Raw genomic sequence first — 19,480 nt, 5'->3', positions numbered from 1 at the left:
TTCCGGCGACTCAATTGTACCTTTTCACCTTTTTTGATGACAAAAGGTACTGTGATCCCTGGAGTTGATTTTTTAAATACAAGAATAGAGTTCTTAAAAGTCAGAGTTTTCATTTGACCGAAATTGCAAATAGCCGAACAAACATAACCTACAGAAAGATTTTGGCGCAATTTATAAAATTCACCAATCACAATTTTCTTGATAATTTCTTATAGATGAATTTTATAAATCGCGACGAAATCTTTTTGTAGGTTATGTTTGATTTTGTGTTTTAAGAATTCTATAAAATAACAATTTGGCAAATAAAAATTCTTTGAAATAAAGATTCGATGATCTAGAAATTCTGGCAATTAATTATCTAATAAAAACTGCAAATAAAAAAAAGAGGGGAGATAGATGGTAATTATTATAATAATACGCAATATTTGTTAATTACTTTATCAACAGCACTGAATCGACGACCCTCCTCCGGCATTTGCTGTTGAATATCAGGGGAAGAGAAAATTGGCTCTAAATACATCCAAGTAGCTTGAACTTTAAGCCAATAATCCATAATATCCTGTAGAAGATGTAGCTTGGCTTCCCATTCTCTAAAAAAAATATAATAATAATAATAATAATACTCCATAGAAATTTTTTTTTCAGTGATTCATAAATATATATAATAGTGTGGAATATAAAAAGCGTTATAACCCACAGTGTCTCTTTTTCAAATGGTTTTATATAGAGAGAATTTTTCATAGTTTGAGCTTTTGTCAGATGGTCATCCAACAAAAGTTGAATATCATCGATACTGGCGATTACAAAAGTACCAGTGTCACGATATGGATTTGCCATAAATTCTATTTCAGTCCAGTCTGTATGCATTTTTAGTAAGGCTTTCTCTAAATTATTTTCCTTAGTTGCTGCCTCTGAGATGCCTTCAAATTTCGGTACATACTCGTCCAATCCAAAGTCGATTATCTTTAATTTATTGATAATAATTTTTTGTCAGTATAATTATGAAAAATTGATTATTTAAAAATGAAAAAAATCCTTATAAAAATTTATTAAACCCTCTTAAAGCCTAAATTATTTCAATTGATTCCAATTTTATTCATAATTCGTATTTAGCGATTTTTTGGGGTCACTGATTACGAATGAAAAATTTAAAATGTTAGATCCAATATGATGATAGCTTTTTGGGGTCGCTAATTACAAATCTGAATTCAGATTTTCAAAATTGAAAACAGCGAATTCAGTAAAGCGAATGAACTCAATTTTTATTTGCCCTAATTCTCATTTGGCCTAAATTTTCTGTAATACTTTTTTGGCCTCGTCTTTATCTGATCTAATTATTACTTGGCCTAAACATTATTTGCCAGAATTCTTATTTGAAATAATTTTCATCTAGCCTAATTATCATTTGTACTATTAAACACAGCTTAAGGTAATTTTCATTTGATCTAATCTTTTCATAATCTTATTCTCATTTGATCAAATGAAAATTACCTTAAGCGGTGTTTAGTCAAAATGATAATTATATTAGATGAAAATTATTTCAAATAAGGATTATGGCAAATAATGTTTAGGCCAAGTAATAATTATGTCAGATAAGGATGAGGCCAAAAAAGTATTATAAAAAATTTAGGCCGAGTGAGAATTAGGGCAGATAAATATATTATGGCAAATAAGAATTAGGTTACATTAAGATTAGACCAAATGATAATTAGGACAAATGACGATTAGTTTAAATTAGGATTAGATTAAAAGAATTACACGGAGAAAAATGGGATTGTTATGCAAACAATTTTTGGATTGTTGTCAGTAGATTTGTTGATATTACAATTCGGATTGTTGTCAATACAAATGTATGTTGTTTTAACAACAATACGAATTTTTTGTTGTCAGTTTTGTTCAGTTTGCAATTCCGTACAGTTGCAGAAGCAAACTCTCTGTCGATTGCTGATGGAACAATCCGGATTTGTTCAGCTGACAGGTTTATTGTTCCATGTCACGTGGTCATCTTGAATTCTCACAAACTGGCGTGCAGATCGTCACGTCGTTTGCTTCTGGCACATGTGCCACTTTTGCTTTTATTATTAGTTTTTTTTAAATGACAAAGTGCTGTTAAATAATGAATCCGGTTAAAGTGAAAAATCTATTGCAAGTGTGGTGAATGGATGAAGATACAATTTCATCGTTTATCGATAAGTTATATACGGTTACTATTGAACATAACCTCACCTTAAAAAATACAAAATGTATATGAAATTTTATTTAACAACAAATTTCAACTCAAAATAATTTTTTGGTTTCAGGTCAAAGAATTTGATTCAGAAGCTGCATGTTTCACAGATTTTAATGCAAATGAAACTGGTGATATGACCTACGGAAATCTGCTATCGATTATTTTAGAAGGCTAAGAAACTGAACAAATTGTATTAGACGGATCAAAGCTTTGTTAATAAAACAAATTGTTTGCCGATTTAACAATTTAGTTTTGTTATTTCAACTTTTCCATAACAATTTTCTTTGTTCACCGAACAATCCCAATTTTTTTTTGTCCCAACAACAAATAAAACTGTTGGTTCTATATTGACAATCCGGAATTGTTGTGTGGACTTAATTTTTAGTAACCACAACAATTCTTTTTTCTCCGTGTATAAAATTAGGCCAAATAAGAGTTAGGTCAAATACAGATTAGGCCAAGTAATAATTATTCCGTGTTACTTTTAGGCCAATTTAAGTCAATTAAAATTCTGTCAATTTTCTTTTCAAAAATTAGAATGAAACATTTTTGTAAATTATATATTATACTACATATACTCTATGTGATTTAAAATTTTTATTTCTCTATATTTACCTTGGCTAGAGTCATATTATCATCAACTTTAATTGGAAATCCAACAATTTCCGAAACTTGTTCCCAATGACGATTTTTCATTCCGGGATTTCCAAGTGTCAATATAAGTGGCATATGTTCACGAAATTCCTCAATATTTGCACGTACATTTTCTGCCAATTTTCTGACAGCTGGCTCTTGAAAATTTTTTTCCAATTTTAAAATAGTACGAAACAATGTACCAGAGACTGTTTCAATTTCATCTGGGTCATGAGAGCCGACCATTGAGTTCATCCAGTTACTGTTGTTTGATATAAAATCACAGGCTGCGTCGTAAAACTTTTTATAAGGTCCAAGTTTGTCTGCAATCTATATTTAGAATATTAAATTTTTTTTTTAAATAAACAAAAATTAAATATTACAGTAATATTTTAAATATATATATTAAAATTTAAATGAATTTTTGACTTTAAAGTTCTTTATAAAGTCTAAAATTCAATTTCTTTTTTCAAAATCCTTCATCAAGATAAAGGAATATATTAATAGAATCTTTTTTGTTTTATTTAAATTGTGTAGGAATTTAATATTCTCAGTTTAAATTGTAAAATGAATTTATTTTGTTTGTTGAACCTGTTTTCTTAATGGGTATTGTGATAATTCCCATCCAAACATTTGTTCTTCATCATTGAATTCGTCAATTGTTTCCATGGCGGCAATAAGTCGACTTTCCAATCTCGTTGCTTTTTTCTTATATCGAAAAATCTCGTCAACATTGCCCCAATATTGCATTTCATTGGCATATTTCCAATACAATTGAAGATCCTGTTGAAATTTTTCAACTCGTTCCACTAAAGCGTCTTGATATTCACCAGTTTTACTGTCAATAATATTTCGATGTTCCTCGAAAATTGAAGGCATTTTGTGATACCTGATATTTTAAGGTTATTATGTAGTATAAATTATAGTCAAATAGGGTAAATGTCCCAATTACTGCTCTCTAAATTTGAATCAGCGGAATCTCGCTGATTCTCAGCTATAAGTATACCACTGATTCCAATCAGCTTATATGCACTGATGAATTAGTGGAATTTCACTGATTTTTCAGCGTATATCCGCTGATTGGTACCAGTGGTATACTTATCGCTGATTCAAATTTAGAGAGTATGATGTACAACCCAAGACCGACTTTAATGATAAAATAATAAAAGTGTAAATAAAATAATAATTTAATTCTTTTTGTTAAATCACTATTAGTGTCTATTAAAATAGAAACGATACTTTAAACTTGAAGAAATAACAAATCTATTATTAAAAATATTAACTTTTTTAAAAATGGCATATGCTGGTATTACTGCAAGTTTGCATGAATTACTGCGAATGATGTGCACCAATTACTGCAACGCTAAAAGTGTTGATTTAGAGGTTAGATTGACTGGATAGACCACAGTAATAGCAGCATGAGAAAAATATACGTATGCTCTAATTACTGTGATAGGTTCAATTGTAACTTGAATAAATAATAATTTGATAATAGTCAAAATATGCATCATTAGTGGATATAATATCAAATATTATTTGGAATAAGTTTTAAAGTCATTTTGAAATAGTTTTATGTTCTCAATTACTAAGTTTTACTAATTTTATAAAAATCGCAGTAATTGGCGCATCAGCAGTAATTCATACACTTACACTATTTACTGTTTTGTCTGATTTTATTAACTTATAAAATTATATTGAAATTCATTGCAGATTTATAGGTCTAATTTTCTATCAATATTTCTTTAAAAAAAATTATATTTTTGTTTACACTTAAACTGAAATATTTATTTTGAAGTGTAAATATTTATTTTAATTAATAATTCCAAAATAGAGAATTGACACAATTTTTGTTCCAATTATATTTGTCCCCCCTTTTTTTTAATCTTGAATTAATAATTTACCATTGAAAAGCAAAATTGTTGGTCTTGATTTCAACTGGTGTCAACAAGGTATAATCTGATAGAAATAAAATATTTTCCATTACTTCTTTGAGTCGATTTTCCAAATTTTTCACCATTTCTGTTTCGGCTTTTTCCACAAAAGCTCGTAGCTTCATTAATTCCGCGGTATTTGGCGGTTTGCTTAGGGCTCGATTTGCTATACTCTGATATTCTTCTCCTATTCTGTTTAAAAAAATTTTAGTATGATTTGGATCAAATATAGAGGCCATTTTCACTGTGTGGATAAATTTAATCTTCCGAGAGGTTAAAGGCAGTAAAGATATATTTTGCGTCTGCGCAGAAGCTGTATACAAACATTCTGCGCAGACGCAAAATATATCTTTACTGCCTTTAACCTCTCGAAAGATTAAATTTATCCACACAGTGAAAATGGTCTTATAAATAATATATAATTATTTTTTACGAAATTAAAAAAAGGTCAGCGTATTTTTTTTTAATTTTAAGTTATATGGGCATATCTCTAAAACTTTTAAACTTTATGTTATCGCTCATTATGATACCTTAAAAATTTTTGTAATAATTTTTCAATACCATAATTTGACCAATTATAGGGCTTTTTAAATGTATCATGCGTTATATAATTTTTTTAATTATGTAGGAAATGACGAACGTAAGTTAAAGTGGTGAAATCGACAGTTTCTAGTGTGTGATATTGACTGTTTTTTTTAGTTTATAGACAGTAACTTTTTTAACGAAAGATTGTGTATCTTGTGGCTTGCAATAGAAGTAGGTGGGAGTGTAAAGAACTAAAAAATCCATAAAACAATGATGTGCCTCAAATTGAATAAAAACTATGTAGCTTCAAACTTGCGAGACAACTTTTTCAAAATTTCTACAAGTTAGCAGTTAAACTGATGTAACTTTTTTAACGAAGGTTTTTGAGTAACGGCACAACGGGATTATATTATCTACCTAATAAGAAGTAATTTGAACCCATACAGGAATGTGTGCCTCCTTTACACAAAGAATGCAATGACTTCAAACATTAAATTTTAAAACGTAACTTAAATCAAAAAACCACATATTTGAAAAGCACACGTTGAATTTTGCTTCTAAATGCTCCCAACTCATTGTAATCTCTTCTCATGCATTATAAAAGTATACAGAAAAATAGTTAACCTTTGCACACTTCATTAAAACTGTATAATTAATAATGAATATAAACCTAAACTGTACGACGCATAGTTTGTGAAGAAAAGTAAGTATTAACTAATAGATGTGTTTAAATCTGGCTGATATTTCTCACTCGAAGGTTTTTGGGGTCGCTGCGACTACTAATCTGAATTTTAAATTTTCCAAAATTCAAAATGGCGAATCCAATATGGCGGACGACTTTTTAAAAAAGTGATCCCATTGGCCTCAAATTTGTTACTCGGGGGTTTTTGGGGTCGCTGATTATGAATCTGAACTTTGTTTTTCAGAATTCAAAATGGCGGATCCAATATGGCGGATGACTTTTAAAAAAATTGATCCAATTGGCCTGAAATTTGTTGCTCTGGGGTTTTTTGCGTCGCTGACTACGAATCTGAACTTAGTTTTACAAAATTCATAATGGCGGATGACTTTTTACAAAATTGATCCCATTGGCCTAATTTTTGTTACTCGGGGGTTTATGGGGTCGCTGATTACGAATCTGAACTTAATTTTTCAAAATTCAAAATGGTGGATCCAAAATTGCAAACAAAATTTTTTAAAAAATTCAAAAATTGTTATAAACTACATTTACTTATGACTTAATAAGCAATAGATCATAAAATTTTCGAAACTGTAGCATTAAATTATTTTAAAGGTGGTAGCGACCCAAAAAAACCCCGAGAAACAAATTTCAGACAAATTCGATCAATTTTTTTAAAAGTCGTCCGCCATATTGGCAGGTTTTTTGCAATAAGGCCCACTGTGATGCGTAACAATGTGTAAAAATGAGTTACGCAAATTTTTTTATAGTATTTGATCAATACTGAAGACAATAAAATTTGTTTCACGAATGTGCCCTGAAAAAAAAATTAATTTTTCTAATATCTCAAAGTTTAAAAGTTCTAGAGATATGCCCATATACCAATTTTTATTATTTGCCAAAATTGATTTACTTACTCTCTTAATTTGAATAAGTGAAATTTCACTGGTGAAATAGCTAGAAGTCGGTTACTGAATCATTTAGTGAAATTTTCACTGGAAATCAGTGATATATGACTGATTTTCAGTGAAAATTTCACTAAATGATTCAGTAACCGACTTCTAGCTATTTCACCAGTGAAATTTCACTGATTCAAATTAAGAGAGTAATGTGTAAAAAATTAAATGAAAAAATCTCCTTAAATATTCCTTACGTTCTCGATTTATATTGATAATCCATAGTCATTTTATTGACAAGTTCGTCTTTTAATTTTCTAGCTTTATCAGCAATGAATTCTAAAAATCCACTTCTATTAACCTCAAAAAGCCCAGTGAAAACAGTACGTTCAAATTCGATGGGAATATTTTTTGCTAATTTATCATATTTGCCAATAAGTTCGTTATATTCTTGAAAAGTATGTTGTGGCTTTGCTCTTAGAAATTCATCAACAAATTTTCCCGCATCGTTGTTAATTAATGATGAATAAATATCAAAATCTTGTTGTTGAAGTTCAGGGCCAATTCTGTGTTCTTGAATTAATTCTGTAATTTTTTTACTATGTTCCCTTACTATTTCATTCAAAATGACAGGCTGGTAAAAATATTTAAATTATTTAAAATATATGGTAAAAAATATTAATAAAAAAACCTATAAATTTTTGTATAAAAATTATTATAGATTAGAATGAAAAATAGTAATTTAATAAATAATAATAATAATTTACCTGGAGAGATTGACGATTACTAAAAGAAGGGACATTTTGGTAAAGTTTTATTTCCATTCTTGCATAAACGGAAACAGCATTTACGAGAGAATTTAATAATCCAAGAAGAATATCCGTGTAATTTGTGAAAGATGGATCAAAACCGATACATTTGTTTCGTACCGTTACTTCTAATTTAAATCCACAATTATGGTACTGAAAAATGAGGAAAAAAATTCAATATTAAAATAATTTTTTTTGTCTTGTTAAAAATTTGAAAATAAAAAGCTATTTTTTATTTTATCTATTGAATTAGAAACTTTTTATCAAGGTAAAACTATCACTAAACATAACCTAAAATTTCTTTACTATATAAGGTCCCTTTTCTCTTGGAGCGTAACATTTAATAATAGTTTATAATAATTTTAAATAATTTACGTGGAAGCACAGAAAATTAAAAGGCATTAAAATAAGCTGCAACGCTTTTTATTTTAATCCAATTTTGCTTATTTTAATCCATTTTGGTATTAAAATAAGCAAAAGTGGATTAATATAATAAGCGTTGCAGCTTATTTTAATGCCTTTTAATTTTCTGTGAGAAGTTAGCAACGTCATTTTGTTGTTTTTGTTTTTAAATAACTTTTGTGCCAATTTGTGCTAACTTGTGCTATTCGAGCACAAAAAGAAACAATTATTATAACATTTACGAAAAATTTTCCAAAATAAATCAATATTAAAATTTAAAAACACATTTCTTTTTAGAAATATTATAAAAGGTTGTAATGTTAGAAACTTAGTTTAGGTATTTTCATTTTTGCAAATAGGGAAAACTATCGAGATCCTAATTAAAGCTTTAAATATTAGGGTAAAGTGGGAAACTTCTTACACAAGATGTAACTTTATATTTAATAGAAAAAAATATAGTTTTAAACAGACCAAAGTAATAAAATTCTTGTAATCTTATTCTCAGTAGTAAAAAGTAGTTTTAGTCAGACAAAACTTATACTTACTTTCGTTTGCGTTGGAGAGCCTCGCGACTGCATTAAAATTAAAAATAATTTCTATTCTTAAATGTGAGTAATAAAAATATTCTTAAATTTGTTTAAATTTACACAAAAAAATATATTTTTTGGGACGTATGATTTTGTTCTAAAAATCATTAGTTAGAATTTTCATTTTATGAAATTTCATTTGTCATAATTATTTTTGAGCCGAATTAGTATTTTGCAGAATTCTGAACTACTGATTTTTAGAACATAATCATGCGTCCCTATTTTTTTTTAAACATTTTAATTAGTAAAATAACTTACACCAACATCTAGCAAATAATTTACATAATCCTCCATTGATCTCAAACACAAATTTTGCAACTGACTTTCCATTACGAAAGCCAAACAGTTATAGAATCTTGACAATAAATTTGAATCATTAGGATCGGGTAGAGTTCCTTTTTTATTTGCCTGTAAAATTTTGATGTTTAAAATTTAAAAATTTACCCATAAATTATTATTATTATTTATCCCTTAATTTTGAATTTTTGTTATTTTTATTTGAATTAATTATTTCAAATTTATGACTTTTTAAAGTGTATTTATTAAGATATTTGTTAAAAAATTGCTTACAATTAAACATGCGTTGTATATCTTTGGAAGCCAATTTTTGCAGAGATCATTTTTAGTTTTGTTTACCATTTTTGAGAAATGATTTTCAAATGTTGTCAGATCGTAGGATTCACCAAAAGTTTCCAATTCTTTTGTGTCAATTTGCCTCATTGTACTTGTGACAATGAAAAATTAATCAAATTTCTGAATGTTATTGATTTTTTTTTTTACTAATTTTCAAATATTCAAATTTTTCTAGTTTAAAAATAAATTTAGATATACCTATAATATAATAATAATAAATTTATATTTATAAAAATTGTCATCACTTACACAAATTCATGAAACCAAACATCTAAAGCTTTTCGCATACAAGGATGATTTAATAATAAAATTTTTTTCAATTTTGATTTAATTTTTCGACACTTCACAGCATGTTCCGGTGGGAATTGTTTTATTTCGTATCTTTCTTTTGAAATTTGACTCTAAATTAGTTTAATAAATAAATCGGTTACTATAATTCAGAGTTTATAAATAATTAGAAAACAATTTTCAAAAGAAATAGAAATAAATAAAGAACCTGATCATTGGTGATGGACTCATCAATTAAAGGATCTTGAAGGACAAAGTCGACAACCGATTTTTTAACTGAAAGTGTATAGTCCTCCATTGCTTCTTTAACAACTTGTTTCATAGTATCCTTAAATTTATTTTGCCATTTGTGTGGTACCAATTTTAAAATATTTTTTAAAATTGTTTCCTCCATTGGCGGGACATGTGTACTATCGACTCCATGCATAATGTAATAGTAATATCTTAAAATGTTCATATCATTTTCGGTGAACCAATTTCCACAAATAGACTTTTCATTATGTTTGCCGAGAATAATATTCACAACATGTTGTCGAAATTCCTCTCGTTTCTTTCGCATTGATAGATAGCTGTTTATTTTAATGTTAATCTCCTTATTCTTTCGATCATTGCTGATGCTTTGTCCTTTTTTTCTTATTCTGAGATCATTTTTCAAATTTTATATCTTTCATCAATTTATTTTTATGTGATAAATTTATTACTTTATTTTGTAATTTTGAAACAAAGAAATTGTTTTTTTAAAATCACTTTTTTTGAATCAAAGATGAAATTTGTTTCAATTAAGAAAAGGTTTCTTTGCTTTTACGAAAAAAAAAATTGAAATGTTTTGAATGAAAGAAATTTTTTCTTTGAATTGTATTTTTAATCGAAAGAAAAATTTCTTTGAATCAAAAAAATATTTCTTCTGAACTTAAGTACGACGAGTTACCGCATTTATGTTTATTTTATTTCCAAACATGAATAAATTATTATAATTATAAAATAAGTATTTGCTTTATATTTATATTTATTAATTATCATTATTATTAATTAATTTATTATATTTGCGGCCTCTTGAAATTTGACCTTCATTTTTTGAGGTTATGTGCGATCTAAATCCTGGCGTAGGCGAAATGTTTTTATAATATAAAAGAATATTTTTATAAAAAGTTATTATTTTACACCGTCCGACAAAATTCAACTTTTTTTTGACCCACAAAAAAATCCAACATTTTCGGAAACTAGGACCAAAAAAAAAAATACCCGTGTCTGGCCGTTTTGCAAGATTAAGTCGTTTGTGCTTTTTAAGGGTGAAAACAACCCCTAAATGAAAAGTGACAAGATATATTTTAAAAATTATTAATATTTTATAAAATTTGGCATCTGGAGGTTTTCGGGGTCGCTGATTATTAATCTGATGTCAGATTTTCAAAATTCAAAATGTCGGATCCAATATGGAGGTCAAAAATTTAAAAAGTTATTAATTTTTTATTTTATATCCGCCAATTTGAATTTTGAAAATTTGACATCAGATTCGTCATCAGCGACCCCACAAACTCCTAGATACCAAGTTTTATAAAAAATAATAACTTTTTAAAAATTTGATCACCATATTGGATCTGCTATTTTGAATTTTGAAAATCTGACATCAGATTAATAATCAGCCACCCCGAAAACCCTCAGATAACAAGTTTCAGAAAATATTAATAATTTTTAAAAGATATCTTGTCACTTTTCATTTAGGGGTTGTTTTCACCATCAAAAATCACAACCGACTTGATCTAGCAAAACGGCCAGAGACAGGTATTTTTTTTTTGGTCCTATAGTTTCCGAAAATGTTGAATTTTTTTGTGGGTCAAAAATCGTGTCGGACGGTGTTATATTATTATATTACACACAGAGAAAAAATTTCTTTGATTTAAAGAAGCCAATTTCTTTGGCTTATTTTCTTTCATTCAAAATAAAATTTTCTTTGAAACAAAAAAAGCTTCTTACAGTTTCAAATAATTTTTCTTTGAATGAAAAAGATATTTGTGTATTACATATCAAAGAAATTCTAATATTGATATAGGGTCAAAGAAACGTTTATTTGAATGAAATAAAAAATTTCTTTGAAACGAAGATAATTTTCTTTTACACTAGAGTCTCCGAAGAGAGGACAGAAAGAGTCTTGGACCTCTCTACGGAATTCGTCCTTGACGCCGAAAATTGTAAACACTCCAGGGCCGTATATCGTATCACAGAGATGTGTTTTTTTTAACAGAATACATTCTGTTACGTATGTAAAACACTACGCGAGAAAGGTACACTAAAAACAAACGCTCCTGAGTTCACGTTCCTCTTTCTGATCCCGCCCATCTCTTCCCCCCTCACTCCTTACCGCGCCGCGTCACTACTTAGTCCTCTCTTCAGAAGTCCTCTCTTGGGAGACTCCAGTGTAATCAAACATAATTTGTTTGAATCAAATAAATTTTCTTTGTATCAAAGAAAAATTTGTCAAAGAAATTGATTTCTTTGAATCAAAGAAATCTTTCTTCTATATTTATTTTGTAAAATTAATATTATATTGTATTAAATACTTACTTTGTTTGTTGTTTCATCGAATTTTGTGGAAAATTGCATGTTGCTTCTAAATCAATCATTTTACAATGTAAATCAGTGAAGTAATCTTTCTTAGAAAATTTTTTGATAATTTTTCTTTTCTTGCCATCTCCATTTTCTGATTCAGATAAATTTTTTTCTTTCCCTCTCTCACAATTTGGTGACAATGTTCTTTTTTGTAAATGTCGTTTACAATAATTTTCATTAGAAGTTTTCTTTGCTTTCTCATTCATTGCTGAATGACTTCTAATTATTGTAATCTAATGTTTGAACGCAAAATTAAATATATTTATTGCAAATAAGGGAGAAATTATATATATATATTATTGTTTATTTGAAAAAAAAATTCTTATGAAAATGTACTTACATTAAAAATGACATTTATTTTGACAATGAAAAATATTTCTCTTAAAAATCATTTGCATTTAACAATAATTTTGTAAGAATTCAAAGTGTTGGAATAATTAAAAATCTTTGACATTAAATTGACAGTTAATCAATTTTCACTTGAATCTGAAAATAACTGAAGGTAGTAAATAATGGTTTTACCTTGCAAACAATTTTCCACGAACTTGAGTTTCCATGGCTTTGTTAGAGGGTTGCTAGGGCCACTGTTATAATATATATATAGGTATATCGAATCAAAGGAATAATTTTGAATTACATTATTATTCATATAATTTGTTTAAACAATACAAATAAATAAAATTACATATATTAAAAATAATAAAATAATTTTTATAATCATTTTAATTATAATTTAAATTGTAATTTTAATTATAATTTTAATTAATATTTTAATTATTAATAAATAAATAAAGAATAAATAGGCAATGAATAAAAAATAATATTTCAAAAATTATGCAATTAAATTAATGACTAGTTGTAATTTTATTTTAAAATAATTTAAATTGACAAATTTTGTAAATAATAAATTTTATATAAAAATTTTTTAAAAATTAAAAAAAAATTTAAAACACAAAAATATTATTTTAATAAAGGGTTTAAATGAATTGAATAGTTCACAATGTTTATAATACGATTTATTAATATACACATTGATCTATACACTATACAGCGAGGTATACATTAAATCATAATTGTAAAGTATAGAATGTATTATTTTCTTTATACATATTTCATTGAATTTTTATATGCAGATAAACTGTTAAATCAACATTTCATTCTTTGAATGACAATATATGTTAATTTTTTTTTAATATAACTACTTATATAATAATTGTATTTTTCATTATAATCATTTTTGATTATATAATGATTTTATTGTATTCACTTATAATTTTTATTACTTCGCTTAAAAATATTCTGATTTTTAGTTTTTTTTTTTTTTTTTAATTTTTCTTTCATGAGAGTTTAATATATTATGTACAAATGTCTTCGTCATTATTATAATATTCTCTTTTCTTCCCATATATCTATACCTTGTCTCTGACTCAAGATATATTTATACCACACATACACACGAGTACCTACTATATACCTACGTCATTGATTGTCACGTGAATGATATGAATTTATATTTTAATCTCTGTCCCTCAGAAAATATTGCATTTAATGAGTCAAAATAAATATTATTCTGAATTCCAGTACATATACATGAAAAATTTTTATTAAATCAAAAAGGTCAAAAAGTTACACATTTTTTTTTTTGTATGTTTCAATAATTTAGATTTTTGTATATAAAAAAAATTATTACAAAAATTACGTTTAATTAATTAAACAATTATTTATTAATTAATATTTATTTATTCATTATATATAATTAATCATTCAAAAAGAATAATTGAATAAATTATTTCAAAAAAGAATAAATTGATTCGAAAATTTTATAAAAATTTGTCTTCTTTTTGAAAATTTTTTTTTTTTTATTTATGATTTTGTTTTTCTTTTCATGTAAAATTGATTTCTTTTTAAAATTGAGTTGAAAAATTTTCTCTATTATGTGCTTTAATTTGTACGGAATATAATGTGGTTAAAAAGGTTCAATATTTTATTGTATACATTGAATTATAAGTTTTTATCAAATGAGAGTTATATATTTGTACGCGCACTGTTGTGTTGAATTATTGTTTTTTAATTTCTAGTTTTTGTTTCAAGCAATTAATCTAAAATGAGAGTTTTCAATTATTATTATTTTTTTTTTATAAATGATTATTATTATAGTAAATTGGGGAAATCTTTAGAATTTATTACTTCTTTGATGAGATATTTTTTATAATATAAAATTTTTATTTTATACTTTAAAAAATTGTTTTGTGGATATATTTGAAGTAAATTTGCAAATCAAAGACTTTTTAAATGTCAAGGTTTAGTGGTTTTTGATTTGAAATTTAAAAGAGATATTTTCTGAACTTTACATATAGGGAGGGTTTGTATTCTATTTTTATGATAAAGTGCCAGGAGTCATTTTATATAAATAAATCCACCTACATGAATTTTTAATTTATTTCAATATAGAAATTTTAGAGAAAAGGTTTATAAATGATATAAATTTTGATGTTAAAGTTAATACTTTGTCGAGTGAAATTTCATTTTGATGATATATTTATAAAAATTTCTTAAAAAGAAATTTAATTTACAAAAATTTATAAATTTTTATTTAAAAGAATTTTAATTTAACATAATTCTTATTCAATCGAATTTTAAAATGACAGAAATTTCCAATTCACCGAATTTTAATTTGTCCGAATTTTTAAGACGCCGAATTTTTATTTGTCCGAAATTGCAAATGACCGAAAAAATAATAATCGACAGAAAGATTTCGGTTGGACTTTTTAAATTCACCAATCACGATTTTCTTTACAATTTCTGATTGTGTCAATTTTAAAAATCATGCTAAAATTTTTTTGTTACTTGTTTCTTCGGATGTTTGCAATTTCGAAAAATTCGTCATTTTTAAGAATTTTGCTAAATAAAATTTCGGTATATAAAAAATTTGTTAAATAAAAATTCGTTTCAAAAAGAAATTCTGTCAAATTCTAATTCGAAAAATGATAATTCGTCTAAAAAATAATTAAATTTAATAAAATTCTTTTAAATGAAAGAAAGAACTCGACGCCAAGTTCTCGAAAAGTATAAGTCATATTTTCATGATTTTTTGTATTATTCGATTATTTTAGTTTTAATCTCGATGCCACACTTATTTTTGTCAAATTTGGAAATGAAATTTTTTATAGTTTTCTATATTACCGACCGGTTAAAGATTTATATGTTAGTATAACGCTGACAGTATTTTAATTTTTCTTTTTGCAGATTCTATCCTCGATGGCTTGTGGTGTCACGTACTTCAAAGATAAGGACAAAAGTAAAAAAGGGTATCTTAAAGGACACCGAATTCTTTATATTCAGACTTTTTAGAACTCGGTCTATTTTTACGGTTATTTTTCACATTTTCGGAATGGAAATTTAACTTGAAAGTAGGGATCTCCGAGGGCTATTTAGAAAGAATCTCCTTAAAGATGGAAATTCGTTATTAAGGTAAATATTTTAATTCATTTGGAAAAATTTTATTACAAAAAATTTAGTTGTATTTTTTTGACGTGACAACGTCTTACTCCGAGGTCTAACTTGATGTTAATCCGGTGCAAAAATTTCAGCAATTGTCAATACTGTGGTATTTCGTTTTGAAAATTTTTTTAATTTATTTGGAAATTATTGTCAGTTTATTCTAATTTTATGCACTGAAAAAAAAATTTATTTGATTTAAATAATCGGTTACTTGACTATTATCAAAATAAATATTTATTTGTATCTAATAATTATAATTTAAGTCAATTAAATGATATTTGTTTCAAATACAAAAATTATTGGTTCAAATACAATTTATTTAATTCAAATAAAAATTATTTGGTTCAAGTAAATATTTATTTGATAATAATCAAGTAATAAAGTATTTGAATTAAATAAATTTTTTTTAGTGTGTTTACAAAATAAAAATTTTATAAAATATATTTTATTTAATTAAAAAAGACGTCGATCAAAATTCTCCGTTCGTGTAATGAATACAGACCCTGCTTTAATTTTTTGTATAGAAAAGTTTAAAAAAAAAATTTAAAAATCCGTTTAAAAATTACCTAAATAGATATAAAATAATGAATTTCAGAGTGTTATAATTATAATTAACACTGTGATAATAATTAGTTGGTTTTGAGTGTTCAGAATATAATTTGATAAAATGAGTTTATCGGTCAGTCGCTTTATACGGAGATCAGAGTAGAGTGTGACATATATATATATATATTTATGCAAATTAGAATGAAATTACTCGCGAGTATAGCGTAAATCACGAAAATAGGACAGCATAAGAGAGCCGCAGTAACAATGTACCTACATTCGTGACTAAAGCTTGAAATACCGGAATTATTGATTTTCTTTCAACTACATATATACGATTTGTAAAAAGAAAACTCTCATTATTAGATATATACGCATATGTTCGGTAATTGTAAAACCTTTTTCATCAGCTGACTATGACATATGATTTTAATGTATTTGAAAAATGCACCCCACATGAGGAGATGTTTTATGTATACCTATATATATATATAGTCTATGCGCGTCTGGTCCTTAAAAGCTCCATTTATTAATCAATATTTCCACAGTAATCCTTTCTCACACGTCATATATATAAAGGCGACGTACCTTTTTCAGTGTGTAAGCAATATAATTTGTTTTTATTTTTTTTTCCACAGAATATATTGCAAAATTGTTTTTTTTTATTGTTATAATATAATGTATACCCTTTTCTATACGCTTTTAGAATTAGTGATGAGATTTTCGTATCTCGAATATCAACATATATATATATTTAAAATTTTATTAATATTTGGTATAAAATTAAAATGAATTGAATGTTTTATTAATTAAAAATAATTTAATTGAATGATGAGATTTTTTGAGGTAAAGATAGAATTTTTAATTTTATAGTTTTTCTATACAAAATTTAAATGATTATTTTTAGATATGTACAGTTGAACCTCGATAAGTGATGTCTCGCTGTTGTGTATAGTGCTGCTTTTACGCGCATGCGCCGATTTTTCGCCGCTAATATCATAACCAATGGCGCGCATTTTCAAATGTTAAATATCTTCTGCTTAAAAAATCACAGACAATTAATCAAGGACGATTGTTCATTTTTTTTGCATTATTAGGTCTAAAATTCAACAATAAAAAAAGTGTCTCAATTAAAATTTTCTGTATTTATTTTCTTAAATACATTTTCTTTTTATCCTTATATTTCTAAATCTTTCAAAAATCCAATTCCAAAAAAATAATTGTCGAACCAATTTTAAAACAGGGTGTCTAACGGTCAGAGAAAATCAGGGAATTTCAGAAAATTTCATTCAAAGTCAGGGAAATTTCTGTAAATTTCTCCAAAGATTAAAATTTTTTGTGAATTTAAAAATTTTTTAATTTAAAAAAACTTGAATGGTTTTTATTACCATTTGTTACTACCATTAGAAATTAATTTATTGTTGAATATGTCGGTAACCATAATTTTGTCCAAAGAAAGCAGAAATAAGGTTATTAAAAAGTCAGGGAAAAATCAAAAAAATGTCAGGGAGGAGTCAGGGAAAAGTTAGGGAATTTTTTTCTCAATCCTTGTTAGACATCCTGTAAAAGTAAATTGTAACAATTGTAAAAGCAATAATTTTTATTATATTTGACATTTTAAATTACGCGCCATTCTTGCTGATTGGTTAATAAAAATTTAAGGCAGTTAGGTATTTCACTTTCAAATATGGCTGCCCGATCAGCTGGAAGCCTGGAGGGACAACAAATAATTTTACTATAGTCCATCTACAGTTGGTAACGTTGAAAACTTCAAAAACATAACCTCAAAATCACTTGTTTGACAGTTCTTTATTGTTTTTTTCGTTTGTTGTCCCTCCAGGCTTCGACGTCATCAGCCACTGACGTCACAAGGTAAAATGCCTAGTTCTACCTGTTGACATAACCTCAAACTAAAAATTGATTTTATCACCAAATAAAACTATAATTAAAACTAATTTTACTAAATTTTAAAGAATCCATATTTGTAGAATTTAAAAATGAGCTATTTTTTTGTAAAACTTGAATAACAATTTTACAAATTGTTTACTAACTTTAAACAAAAAAAAAAATACAAAAAGTTAATAAATAATTATTTAACAACAAATTTTAACTTAAAATAAATTTTTTTTTTAAATTGTACAAGTAAAATTTCTAAAATTTGACGAAATCAATTTTAATTATATTTTTATTTGTTATTAAAAAAAAACTTTTTACTTTCAGGTTATGTCAAAGGGTTATTAAAAATCCATAAGCTCGTAATAATTTTTTGCGTAAATTTTTTTATTTTCATTAAACTGATCATCTATCGAGGATTCATTGTATTATCAAAAAAAAAGTAAATAATTTTTTTAATTATTTTTAACCTATGATGTATTCCACGCCAAAGTGTAGGTCCATCTAGCAATTGCATCTCCGATTTTATTGAGATTTTTTTTCTTTTAGTACTAATTGAGACTGGCATCCATGAATCTTTCTTTAAATTTTTTTAGCAAGTCGTTTTCGAATTATAGAATTTTTAAAATTGGAGAATTTTCATGACTTTTAATTTTTGAATGCTCATAACTTCCTTAAAAATGCATCAATTTTAAAAGTATTTTTTTTTTCAAAATGTGTGTTTTTAAACGTACTTTTCAACAAAAAAATCGAAATTTTTTTTCAAACGATATTAGTATCAAAATACATAAAAGTACGTAGTATAAAAAAAACCAAAAATATTTTTAAAAAAATCAAAATTCAAAAATTTTTGAAAAATTCCGAAAATATTGTAAAAATTGTTTGCCCATTATCGGCCTACGCTTAAAAGTTTCGTAATAAGAAGTACCTAGTTTTTTTGAAAAAATTTTGAAAAAAATCGATCAGTACGTCAAATGAGAAAAATGACTTTTTATCATTAAAACTCAAAAATTTGATAGTAATATCGTTTGAAAAAAAATTTCGATTTTTTTTGTTGAAAAGTACGTTTAAAAACACACATTTTGAAAAAAAAGACTTTTAAAATTGATGCATTTTTAAGGAAGTTATGAGCATTCAAAAATTAAAAGTTATGAAAATTCTCCAATTTTCAAAATTCTACAATTCGAAAACGACTTGCTAAAAAAATTTAAAGAAAGATTCATGGAAGCTAGTCTCAATTAGTTTTAGGGGCCGTGTACAAATTACGTAAGGTCAATTTTAAACATTTTAAACCCCCCTCCCCCCATGTAAGGTTAAGTA

General features: G+C 26.1%; 1 protein-coding gene across 1 annotated transcript in view; it reads right to left on the bottom strand.

Moving 5' to 3' along the window:
* Nucleotides 1–12,683, bottom strand: part of LOC127288347 (dynein axonemal heavy chain 7-like) — a gene marked incomplete at its 3' end in the record, with an annotated part of 32,243 nt that extends 19,560 nt beyond the window's left edge. Inside the window, exons 1-13 of the mRNA XM_051315739.1 lie at nucleotides 12,561–12,683; nucleotides 12,176–12,453; nucleotides 9,822–10,251; nucleotides 9,575–9,726; nucleotides 9,329–9,416; nucleotides 8,957–9,100; nucleotides 7,662–7,856; nucleotides 7,152–7,528; nucleotides 4,765–4,986; nucleotides 3,455–3,752; nucleotides 2,846–3,193; nucleotides 698–963; nucleotides 437–590 (exon numbers count right to left, since the gene is read on the bottom strand). Coding sequence (XP_051171696.1) covers nucleotides 437–590; nucleotides 698–963; nucleotides 2,846–3,193; nucleotides 3,455–3,752; nucleotides 4,765–4,986; nucleotides 7,152–7,528; nucleotides 7,662–7,856; nucleotides 8,957–9,100; nucleotides 9,329–9,416; nucleotides 9,575–9,726; nucleotides 9,822–10,251; nucleotides 12,176–12,426 — 2,925 coding nt within the window. The remainder of the gene's footprint in view (nucleotides 1–436; nucleotides 591–697; nucleotides 964–2,845; nucleotides 3,194–3,454; nucleotides 3,753–4,764; nucleotides 4,987–7,151; nucleotides 7,529–7,661; nucleotides 7,857–8,956; nucleotides 9,101–9,328; nucleotides 9,417–9,574; nucleotides 9,727–9,821; nucleotides 10,252–12,175; nucleotides 12,454–12,560) is intronic.
* Nucleotides 12,684–19,480: the final 6,797 nt, after the last annotated feature.

Source organism: Leptopilina boulardi, unplaced genomic scaffold (assembly GCF_019393585.1).
Source record: "Leptopilina boulardi isolate dan_hultmark-lab unplaced genomic scaffold, ZJU_Lbou_2.1 LbouV2_384, whole genome shotgun sequence".
NCBI classification, from domain to species: Eukaryota; Metazoa; Arthropoda; class Insecta; order Hymenoptera; family Figitidae; genus Leptopilina; species Leptopilina boulardi.
The sequence above is the reverse complement of the archived record's forward strand: the minus strand, read 5'-3'. Positions and strand labels throughout refer to the sequence as shown.